At 45.0% G+C, this 11,625-nt stretch overlaps 1 protein-coding gene across 1 annotated transcript in view; it reads left to right on the top strand.

The window, feature by feature from the left end:
* Window positions 1-814: 814 nt before the first annotated feature.
* Window positions 815-11,625, top strand: part of BPIFC (BPI fold containing family C) — a gene marked incomplete at its 5' end in the record, with an annotated part of 30,695 nt that continues 19,884 nt past the window's right edge. The window contains 5 exons of the mRNA XM_084876952.1: window positions 815-938; window positions 3,794-3,914; window positions 7,437-7,565; window positions 9,841-9,996; window positions 10,131-10,194. Coding sequence (XP_084733078.1) covers window positions 815-938; window positions 3,794-3,914; window positions 7,437-7,565; window positions 9,841-9,996; window positions 10,131-10,194 — 594 coding nt within the window. The remainder of the gene's footprint in view (window positions 939-3,793; window positions 3,915-7,436; window positions 7,566-9,840; window positions 9,997-10,130; window positions 10,195-11,625) is intronic.

Raw genomic sequence — 11,625 nt, 5'->3', positions numbered from 1 at the left:
TGCAGCTGGTGGAAGGGCTCTGGCTTTTATGCTGAATAAGATGGAGAACCACTCAAAGGCTTTATGGGGTGGAGGTGACAAGATCTGACTTCATTTTAGGAGGCCTACTCAGCTGTGATGTGGAACATAGCCAGAAAAGGGCAAGGGAGGCAGAGACCTGTAAGGAGCTGACCGTAAACATTCATAAAATGATGGTTGGAGGTACAGCAGTGGAAGTGGTGAGCCTGCTGGAAAGCTCATGATGGTTCAATGCATGCATGCATATGTATTGTACAAAGTGTGGTGGGAGCACAGGGTAGACAGTGGTAAACCCAGTACAAAATGACATGGTGAGGGAAGCTGTCACAGAGCGGACATTGGAGCTGGCCTAGAAGATCCTAAAACTATCCTGACCCCCACCCCAATATCCTCCCCAAGGCATATCCCAGTCATTACATTTACTGAAAGGCTCTTGTATTATATTGCATTGCATCATCCTGTATTATGTTATAATCGTGTGTTTGTGTGTGTGTGTGTGTGTGTGTGTGTGTGTGCGCGCGGGCGCGCGCGCGCGTGCGCGCGCACTCCTGGGTGTATGTGACTCACCACTAGTCTATGGGAAGCAGAGGTCAGGGGCCACGCACATGGATCATCTATACATCCTCAGCATTTAGAAAATGTTCTGGTGTGTTTGAAAAAAGATTACTGAGTGGTTAGATGTGCAGTAGTCCTGGAAGTGAACAATGAAAATGAGAAAGCCTAGAGATGCTGGGTGGAATTGACCAATGAGAAAGTCAAGAATAATAAAGGAGCCATAAATGTCGGTTAATTGCAGATGTGTACAAAGATGGTCCAGGTCCTTTGGGGATGTTTTCTCCTGTGGAATGTCTACATCTCATCTGCCTGGATCACACACCCTGGAATCAAGGCAAGGGCTACTCAGCGGGCTCTGGACTATGGTGAGTTGGATGCTTTCAGAAGCCAGGCTGCAGCCTCCCTAGGTAGAGTCTGTGACCCAAAACCAGAAGTTCATAGAGAACTGTGTCATGATTGAGACAACCTTTGCTATGAGATTATCTAGACCTTATGCAGAAGCTGCTAAGAAAGCTGAGAAGAACGAGTTGCCTAAAAAAATAATTACCTTAACAGTTGGCATATCCAAACACTGCCACAGATTCTCTCTCTCTCCCTCTCTCTCTCTCTCTCTCTCTCTCTCTCTCTCTCTCTCTCTCTCTCTCTCTCTCTCTTTCTCTGTCTCTCTCTCTCTCTCTCTCTCTCTCTCTCTCTCTCTCTCTCACACACACACACACACACACACACACACACACACACACAAAATGAACATCTCAGAGAATTCATTATGGGATAGAGAGGATGAGATTTGTAGTAAAAGTAATAACTTACAGTTTCAGAAATGGTTTGATTCCAAAAGAAACGGTTTTCTAAAACTGTGTGTGTAAAATTTAATGGGGATGATGATCATGCATTTTTCTTGAGGAAGGCTCTGTACATTTATTAGAGGCACAAAGGAGTCTGAAAGATTAAGAACAAGCAGAAGAAAGTGTTGGACTGAGACTTTCTTAGAGCTAAATTAGGATAAAGACAGATTATGTAGAAGAAAGAAACTGCAAAATCAACATCTATGGGCCTATTCTCACTGTAAATGTTGGCCTAAGATTAGCTAGATGAAGGTTGATATGCACTAAGGTCCCATTTACAGATGAAGAAAGTTCAGGATAAACAGATTTTATAACTTGCAGTGGCACACGGACTGGTAAGTGGCAGTGTTGGGATCCCGCCAAACCTCTCTGATAGTGCCTTTGGTTCATCTTTCCATCCTTACAATCAATCTTTACATCCCTGTATTGCAATATTATTCACAGTATTCTAGAGGACAAACTCTTTCCTCCTTCATGTCCAACAAGGATAGAATAAGTGGAAAGGAGCTTAAGCTGCAAAGTAAGGAATAAAGGCAAAGCTTCCTCCTTGGCAAGGGTAAGATGAAAAGTTCACTCTTCATTACTGTGTAAGTTACTTTTCTCAAGCTCTTTAATGGGAAGCGACCTCTTTTTCTCCCTGAACTCAGAGGAGTGTGTTCTGTGGTGCTACCATATAAGACAGGTCTGTTCCCAAATAAAAAGCAGTGGTTTCCAACCTGGGATTTTTTGAGAATGTGATGAAAATGTGGACACTCTCCCCTGAAAAATGAGATACATATAGGGTGGGTAAAAGTAGGTTTATAGTTGAGAGTATGTAAACACAGTTTATTATTTTTAAAAGGTATTTTTACTAATTTCAGAAAGGAAGGGAAAGAGGGAGAGAGAATAGAAACGTCAATGATGACAGAGCATCATCAATCAGCTGCTTCCTACATACCTCCTATAGGGATCAAGCCCACAACCCAGGCATGTGCCCTGACCAAGAATCGAACTGTGATCTCATGGTTCATCGGTAAAGGTTCAATCATGAGCCACACCAGCTGGGCTGGTTTATTCTTATACTAGAGGGCCAGTACACAAAATTTGTGCACGGGGGAAGGAGGTGCGCCTCAGCCTGGCCTACTCCCTCTCACAATCCAGGACCCCTCAGGTAGGGTCCCTAGGCCTGGCCAGATATCAGGGCCTATTGGGGCTTTCCTTCCCCTGGCTGCCGGCAGCTGGTCCTGCCCCTGCCCCCCATTTCTGTCACTGCTTGCCATCTCTGCAGGCAACAGGCGTGGAGTGCAATCACTTGGCTGGTTTGGGCCTCGCTCTTTGGGGTGATCACCAGCTGGTCCCACACCGCTGCTATGCTCACCAGCCATGAGCCCAGCTCCTGGCTGAGCAGCACTCCCTCTGTGGGAGTGCACTGACCACCAGGGGTCAGCTCCTGCATTGAGCAGGATAGGGCTGAAACCAGCTCTCCAACAACCCCCGAGGGCTCTCAGATTGCAAGAAGGAACATACCAGTCTGAGGAACCCTACTGGTGCAAGATCAGGGATGCGGGAGGTTGGCCAGCCAGGGTGGGCCCACGGGAGAGCTCCAGGTTGTGTCAAGCCTGTCTTGCTCAGTCCCGATCACTTGGACTCCAGCAGCAAGCTAACCTACCAGTCAGAGTGCCTGCCCTCCTGGTGGTCAGTGTACATCTGAGTGAGCAGTTGAGTGGCCTTAGCATATCATTAGCATATTACACTTTGATTAGTTGAACAGATGACTGGACGACCCGACACTTAGCATATTAGGCTTTTATTATATAGGATTCTTATTTATTAATTATTTTCCATATGAAACACTGTAAACCTACCTTTTCCCACCCCCGTAGGCACATGCACAACCAATCACAGTCTTTTATTAGAATTTCAAGAAGTCCAAAAGTTCCCAAAGGCCCATGGACTTCAGGCCAAAAATTCCTGAGCTTAAAAATTCTGGAGCTGGGGGGAATGATTTTCTGGAACTGGCTAAAATAAGGCATAGATTCTGGAGCCATATTGCCCATATTTGACTATTGGGTCCCCCAGTTCTTTGCTGGGTGACCTAGGCAAGGATTAACCTATTTGAGGTTCAGTTTCATCATCAGTAAAATGTGGATAATGATCATATTTTATACTTTTCCTATCATACTGTCCTGTGATAACGTTCTTTGGCCCTGGCCAAATAAAGAAAATCTCTCATGCTATTAGCTCTGGGGTTTGGAGCAATTTTATTAGCCCCTCTGAGAACCAATGTTTCATATGTAAAGCAGGGATAATAATACCCACCTTGTAAGATTGCTGTTTTGTAAGTATCTAGGAGCATGCTTATTCAATAAATTTCATTTTCTTTGGTTCTTTCACAGGCGTTCAAGCTGGGATGGAGATGATTGAGCAAATGGCCAAAGAAAGAAACCTTCCAGATTTAAAAGGTTCTGAATCTCTTGAATTTCTGAAGGTTGATTATGTGAACTACAATTTCTCAAAGTAAGTAAAAGAGCGATGTTTGCAGTAAAATTCATCTTTAAACTCTCAGGGTTGTGGATACGCCAAAACTTGTTCTGCTGTAACATCAGGCTCTGCAGAGTAGAAGTTAATCACCTTTGGTGAGAGGCTTATCAGAAAATGACAAGAGAAAAAAGGGTCATGAAGTTGACAAAAAAGTGTGGCATTTGGGTCAGAACACCTGGGTCCAGATCATGTCTCCGCTGCATACTAGTTTTGTGCACCTGGTGAATCTGCTCAGCCTCTGAGTGTCCTTATGTCCTTGTTTCTCTCTTAAAATGAGAACACTAATTCAACACAGTTTTCAGCTGTAGCTACCTTGTCCCTCTCATTCTAAAGGAAATTCTTACTCATTCCATTGCTACCCTCACCCTCATAAACCTAGAAGCAGAATTCAACCACAGCCTCAAGAATAAACTACTGTCATCAAATGTTCTTTTATTTTCTTAAAGGTTAGTCACGATTTCAGAGGTCACAGGGCACATGCCCTCCTGCTCTTTTGGCCTTTCCTCCTCTGGAGCAATACCAGTTTCTTCTACTGGCCTCATGCAAAGCTGTCCCACCTACAGTCCTTTGTCAATCCAATGATAATACCCTGCTATCCTAACCCTTTAGAGGAGTAATTTCCCTGCTATGAAGGATGACATTCTATAAAACCAAGAAGTTTTTGTGAAGGAAGAGGGGGATGTTCTAGGGAAAGTTCCTGGCAAAAGCTCTACTCTGTGATAAAGCCAGCCATTCAACAAGTGTTTTTTGAGCATCTACTATGTAATAAGGCGTTATTCTAGGCAGAGGAAATATTATAGTGAATGACACGGATAAAGCCTCTGCCCTTGATGTCCAGTGAGAGAGATGGTCATTAAATATGTATTTATAGGATTAATTATTGCCCTAAGGACCTGCAGACTAAAGGGTTATGGGTTCATTTTTGATCAAGGGCACAGCCTGGGTTTTGGGCTCAATCCCCAGAAGGGGCTGTGCAGGAGGAGGGAGCCGATTTTGATTCTCTCTCATCATTGATGTTTCTATTTCTCTCTCCCTCTCCCTTCCTCTCTGAAATCAATAAAAATATATTTTTTAAAAAATTTTAAAGAGTAATTATTTAAGTAATTTGAGGGGAATTCTATATATTTTTCAGCTTTATTGAAATGTAATTGAAAAATTGTAAGATATTTTTAAAAGATTGATTATTTAAGTGCAATGATAGGAATGCCACAGCAGAAAAATCCAAGGTGAATCATATAACATCAAATGAGGGTACATGAAAATGAGGAGGAACTGGAATGCCGTGACCTGCCGATGGGAGTAGATAAGCTGGTACAGGAATGTTAGACTTATGCTGTCCAAACAAGTAGCCACTAGCCACATGTGCTATTGGGCAATTGAAATATGACTTAATTCAAAGTTTATTTAATTTTAATTTAAAAACCAATACTTGATTCAGTTATTCGAAAACTTTTAAGTATGCTTGGGACAAGTTGTAAGTTTACTTTTTTCAGTTGAAAATTTTATGCCATCAAAATACAGGTCAGTATTTCTGATGAAAATTCAGTGTTTAAATTGAGGTGTATCATGAGTATAAAATATGTACTATACTTTGAAGACTTATTTTAGAAAAAGGAAAATATATTTCATTAATAATTTTTATATTGGTTAAACATTGAAATGATATTTTAGATGTGTTCGATTAAAATGATAAAATTACTCTCTTTTACTTTAATGTGATTACTGGAATATTTAAATTATATATGTGGCTCGCGTCATATTTTTACTAGACAGATATACAGGGTCCTTTTTGTTGTTGTTGTTGTTGTTATTGTTGTTCATCCTCACCCAAGGATATTTTTCCATTGATTTTTAGAAAGAGTGGAAGAGAGAGGGAAAGAGAGAGAATCATAGATGTGAGAGAAACACATCGATTGGTTGCCTCCTGAATGAACCCTGATCAGGGTCCAGGCTGGGGAGGAGCCTGCAACTGAGTTATGTGCCTTTGACCAGAATCGAACCAGGACCCTTTGGTCCTCAGGCTGATGCTCTATTCACTGAACCAAACTGGCTAGGGCCAGCGGCCTTTTTATAGGCATGCCCTTTGACCCAACAATTCTGCTTCTTGGCAGCCTCCATAGAGAAACACATACATAAACTGCATGTCTGAGGATTTTCAGGGTGGTCTTGTTTACAATACAGAAACACTGGAAACACCCTTTTTGGTGGACACCAACAAAGGCATTATTGTTGTTTTAATGATACATCCACAGCTTGGAATACTCTACAGTCATTACAAAGAATGGGTAGGATCCATAGTATCAAAAGGAAAACATTTCCAACATTTCCTCTTCCCACAGTGGGTCTCAGGCTGTGTAATAAGTAGGAAAGGATGCAAAGTAGATGAGACAGCAAAATAACCATTTCTTATCAGCTATCAGACTGTGTGTTGCAATTTTCCTGATCTTAGCTCACAGCAATGCCTTCCTCCTATGCAACAGTGATGCGCAGGTGGCCTCATTTTGTCTCCGTAACCAGCCTGTTACACTTCCTCTGAGTGATTAACTGAAAAAGGTGACGTGTCGTATCCAAGGTTGCACCACCAGCACAAAACTTGTCTCCAAGTCAAGTGCCCTTTGCACAATAATGAAGTGGCATAGCCTAGTGGGTAAAAACACAGTCTGAAGACAGACTAAGGTTTCCAGATCTGGTTCTACCACTTATGTGTGACTTCAGCCAAGTTTCTTGTCTTCTCATCTCTGAGTTGCAGTTTGTAAAAACAGCAACAGCCTCATAGGATTATTGTGAGGGTTAAAATGAGCTAATCCATGTCAAGTGCTCACCACAGTGCCTGGCAGGGAGTAATCACTCAGTCGATATTCATAACAATAACCTATCATAATGCATGTGGCCATCTACCCAGGTAGATTACATGCAACCCACTGCCTGCTAGTTGCCTGTTTGACAGATCAGAGAGCCTTAGGGGAAGTAAACTCTAAAAATAAGTTCCTCAACTGGGGAAGACAGTGTCCACATAGAGGGCATTTGGGAAGAGGAGGAGAGACACCCTTTTGATTGTCCCAATGGATTTGGGGGAGGGGCACTACTGTCATTTAGATTGGCACATATGCCAAATATCCTGCAATGTGTATAACAGTTCTTTACAAAAAATTAGTTGTCCCAACCAAAATACTAACGTCCCCTATTTAGAAATGCTGGAATAGCTAAAGGAAAAGGTATGATGGCAAGGTACCTCTTTTTATCTTTAAAGAAGTTAAACATGTAGATTGATTATTTGCAAATTTTCTTCCAAACTTGCTCGTTTCCCCCCCTCACTGTGGCATAGGAGCTTCCTGCCCAAAGTTTGAGGGTAATTAGAAGGCAGTGCCCAAGGGCACCCCTGCAGACCAGGGTTCCTTGCACCATGGGAGTTCACAGTCACGATTTCTACAACTGCATTTCCGGTTTTGCCTTACTAAGCAATGTGCCACACTAACTCCCCTGTCTCTTGTTTTACAGCATAAAAATCCATGCCTTTTCATTTCCCAACACATCATTAGCCTTTGTGCCCGGGGTGGGAATCAAGGCATTGACCAACCACGGCACAGCCAACATCAGCACAAACTGGGAAGTCAAGTCTCCACTTTTGTGAGTATCCCCTAAAAAGCCTGCTGCCGTTCTGTGGGGAAATGGAGCAGAAATCCAACGTGTAGAAATGTGCTACTGTTTTTGACATTAGGCTTCTTTCCTCAGCCTTTAACACTTCTTTTCAAGAGCATTTTTCAGGATAAAATTAAATCAGAATATCTCTGCTGGGCATGAGAGGGGAAGGGCTGAAAATCATCTCAACTAGAAAGACAGAGTAACTGGTCTAAAAGTCCTTTATGATTTCCTAAGAGCTAGAAGGCAGTGGGAGCAACGGACAGGTGCTCAACGTTTGAGATGCCTCATTGGTCACTGGATGATCTTAGCCAGCCATTGAACACACTTTGCCATCTGTGGGGCCTTCCTACCTCACAGGCAGGTTGGAGCCTTCCTATCACAGGGAGGTTGGTAGGATGGTAGCTTGAGCTCAGCTCGCCCCTAACAAAAGGCCTTTGCACCCTCCTTAGAAAGAAGGGATCACAGGCCCGGAGCAGCAGCTGTCAGGCTGGGAGCGGCCAGGCCCGGAGCAGCCGGGTCTGGTGCGGCCAGGCCCGGAGCAGCAGCTGTCAGGCTGGGAGCGGCCAGGCCCGGAGCAGCCGGGTCTGGTGCGGCCAGGCCCGGAGCAGCAACTGCCAGGCTGGGAGCGGCCAGGCCCGGAGCAGCCGGGTCTTGTGCGGCCAGGCCCGGAGCAGCGGCTGCCAGGCTGGGAGCGGCCAGGCCAGGAGCAGCGGCTGCCAGGCTGGGAGTGGCCAGGCCCGGAGCAGCCGGGTCTGGTGCGGCCAGGCCAGGAGCAATGGCTGCCAGGCTGGGAGCAGCCAGGCCCGGAGCAGCGGCTGTCAGGCTGGGAGCGGCCAGGCCCGGAGCGGCCGGGACCGGAGCAACCGGTCCCAGAGCAGCCGGGTCGGGTGCGGCCAGGCCTATAGCAGCAACAGCCAAGTCCAGAGCAACTAGGTCGGGAGCGGCAGTGACCAGACCCGGAGCAGCTGGTTGTGGAACGAACCAGAGCAACAGAGGCCAGGCCCGGAGCAGCCAGGCCCGAAACAGCTCGCTCCTCGCCTGTACCTGCCCACGGCTGCCTCTCAGACATGGCTGGAAACTTTTGCGGGAACTTGAGGGTCTGCTGAATCAAGTGATGAAGGCTTAGATCTGGATGTGTTGAGTTAGTATAGCGCTGGGGTGTTGATCTGTAAGTGCCTTGGGTGGGGCCTGGATGAGGCTGGTTGACCTATTTGGAAATGTCTTTTGTGTGAAGTGTATCATTGGGCATGTGGAGGTATTATTGATATGAGATAATGCTAAGTAACAGATTTACTATCTGAAAAGGGATTTACTATCGGGGAAAGGGAGGGAGGAAGAGACTGAACATAAACTGTGCACCTATGGATGAGGACAATGGGGGATGGGGAGGGGGCGGAGGGTGGGGTGGGAACCTGGTGGAGGGGGGAAGAAATGAGGAACCTTTGTAATAATATGAACAATAAAGATTGATTTGAAAAAAAAAAAAAAAAAAAAAGAAAGAAGGGATCAAATTCTGGGTATGCTTACAGACCACCTACTAGTGCAAGTCACTCTCCTAGGTATAATGTTTAGGTCTGCCTTAGTTGATGCCCCAGAATAACACATTCATTCTCCCACTTGGTCATTTAACAAGCACTTACTGAGTGCCTACTGTTTATCATTTATTCCCATCTCAAGAACTCCAAGAACTCTTATGGACTGGGGAGAAATGACATATCCTCCTATAAGTAGCATGGATTCATGTATTTATTCTTGTTATCCTTGTCTTTGCTGAGTCATCAGCTTTACATTGCGTACTTATTTTGCATCAGGCCACCAGCTAAGTTCTGGGGACATGGACGTGAGTAACACACACTCTACTCCTTCAAGGAGCTCACAGACTAAGTGTCCCTTCCCCATCCATGCCCCTCCTACATAATGTGTGGCCAACCCCCGCTCCCCCAACCATGTTCTCTCTCTAAACAAGTATTGTATATGAATGGTGCTCTCAGTATGTGCTCAACCACTGGGGTGGGGCCAGGGCACTGAGGATGAAATAACTGCAAGGTCCCTAAAGCTGTCACCATTCCCATGATTCATTACTTCATTTGTTCAGCAAATATTCATTCAGCACCTGCTCTGATCCTACCTGTTGTAGGTGCCAGGAATCCAGAGGTGACAAAGGTCTTGCCCTCCAGGAGCTCAGAGTCCATGGATCGAGAACTGAGCCATCTCCTCCCCTGCTGAGGCCTGGGTAACCTTGCACTTTTTCTCTCAACAGCCAAGACTCAGGAGGAGCTGATCTATTTCTCTCTGGGGTCTACTTCACTGGTATTCTTAATCTAGCCCGAAATGACTTTGGTCAACCAACCCTGGAGCTACAAGACTGCCACGCCCAAGTGAGCCACGCCCACGTCTCATTCTCTGGAGAACTCAGGTGAGGGAGAGGGCCCTGGTGGACAGTGGCTAGTTGGGGGCTGTCTGGATTCCCGGGCAGCATGTAGGAGAGGTTAATAACCAACAGGTACAGTCCCTGAATAAGCCTTTTTTTTTTCTTCCTTTTTTCTCCAGTGTCCTGTATAACTCCTTTGCTGAGCCCATGGAGAAACCCATTTTAAAGAACTTAAATGAAATGGTAAGTCTTTAGAAGTTTTACAGCCATGGTCAAATGCCATCAGCAGCAGTTCTGCCATGCTTGAATTAATTCTTGGAAAATAAGCCTTGATTGAGCACCTACTGTGTGCTAGGCACCATCCAAGGCTCTTTCACACACATCATTCTATAGAATTCCCTTAAGTTCATGCCAAACAATCAACAAGAATTTATTTATTGTGTACTCACTGCATGCCAAGCATTAGGCTAGCATCTGTTGGGATATGAAAAAGAAGTAACCTTATCATCTTTTTTAGGAAAACCAGAGTCAGGCTTGGGAAACAATAACTGAATGAGGACTTGAAGTTAGGACATACTTATATGATCATTAGATTGAACTGAAGAGGTTCAGAGAAATGGGGAAAATTAAATACATAGATCCTGGAAGTATCCTGGGAGACATTGTTAGAGGATGCAGGACTTGAAATATAGGCAGGATCTGGATAGGTAAGGAATGGGAAAGAAGGTAGGATATTTCCAGCCAGTAGAAATAATGTGACTTAAGATGGCTTCCAAAGCTACAAGTAAAAGTCCAAGTTTGAGGAAGGGGAAAGACAGGATTGGCTCTGTGCCCTCTTTCCAATCCTGACCATACCTTCCCTGAACCCTTAACCTGTATTTTGTGGGAGACAGAGAGAGAGATGAGGAGGAGTGGGAACGTAGGGAGACTCCTTTCTGAAAAAGGGGTAAGGACAGTGTCTGGCTATCTCCACTCCCTCGTGCTCAGCTCAGTGCTTAATGAATGTCAGCGAGGAAATCAACAAGTAGAAATAGTAAGCAGCCTGTCCAGTGAGGTTGCTGGCTCATCAAGGGACTCTGAGGCTTCTCAGTCTTTCTCCATCTTACCTGACAGGGGCCAGTGGATATTAAAGAGCGACTGGGAAATAGTGCCGCCACCTTCAAGGACCTCACAGTTGGCCATTCCTTTGTTCAGAACAAGGCATGGTTCTAGGCCAACAGTTAAGTTTTCCCTGAGTGTACATACAACTTAGAAATCATAGATGCTTTAGCTCTAGTATTTCCTCTGAGCCACTGGCAAATGAAGAGAATATTCAGTCCACAGCCATCTAGCTTTCATGTGATGCCTGGTGACTCTGTCAACTTCCCTTCTTCAGTTTCCCATTCGTAAATAGGGGACAGTAGGGCTTACCTCCCAGAGCTAAAGCGAGGATGAAATGGGGTTAAAACAACAGCCAATTGAATTGATACAATTGTCACTCCAATTTTGCAGATGAGTAAAATTGAGGACAGAGAGTACAGGTAACTTACCAAGGGATTCAACCCAGGTAGCCCACCTCCCCAGCCTCTGCTAGTAACCACCACCCTGAGTGCTTAGCCCACGCCTGGCATACAGCCTGTCCATCGATGTCCTTCCTTCTTCCTCCAGATGTGCTTGAGTCTGACTCAAGGTTTA

Source organism: Pipistrellus hanaki (assembly GCF_964339955.1).
Source record: "Pipistrellus hanaki genome assembly, chromosome: 3".
NCBI lineage: Eukaryota > Metazoa > Chordata > Mammalia > Chiroptera > Vespertilionidae > Pipistrellus > Pipistrellus hanaki.
Note: the sequence above shows the minus strand (reverse complement) of the source record. Positions and strands in the feature narration are given on the sequence as shown.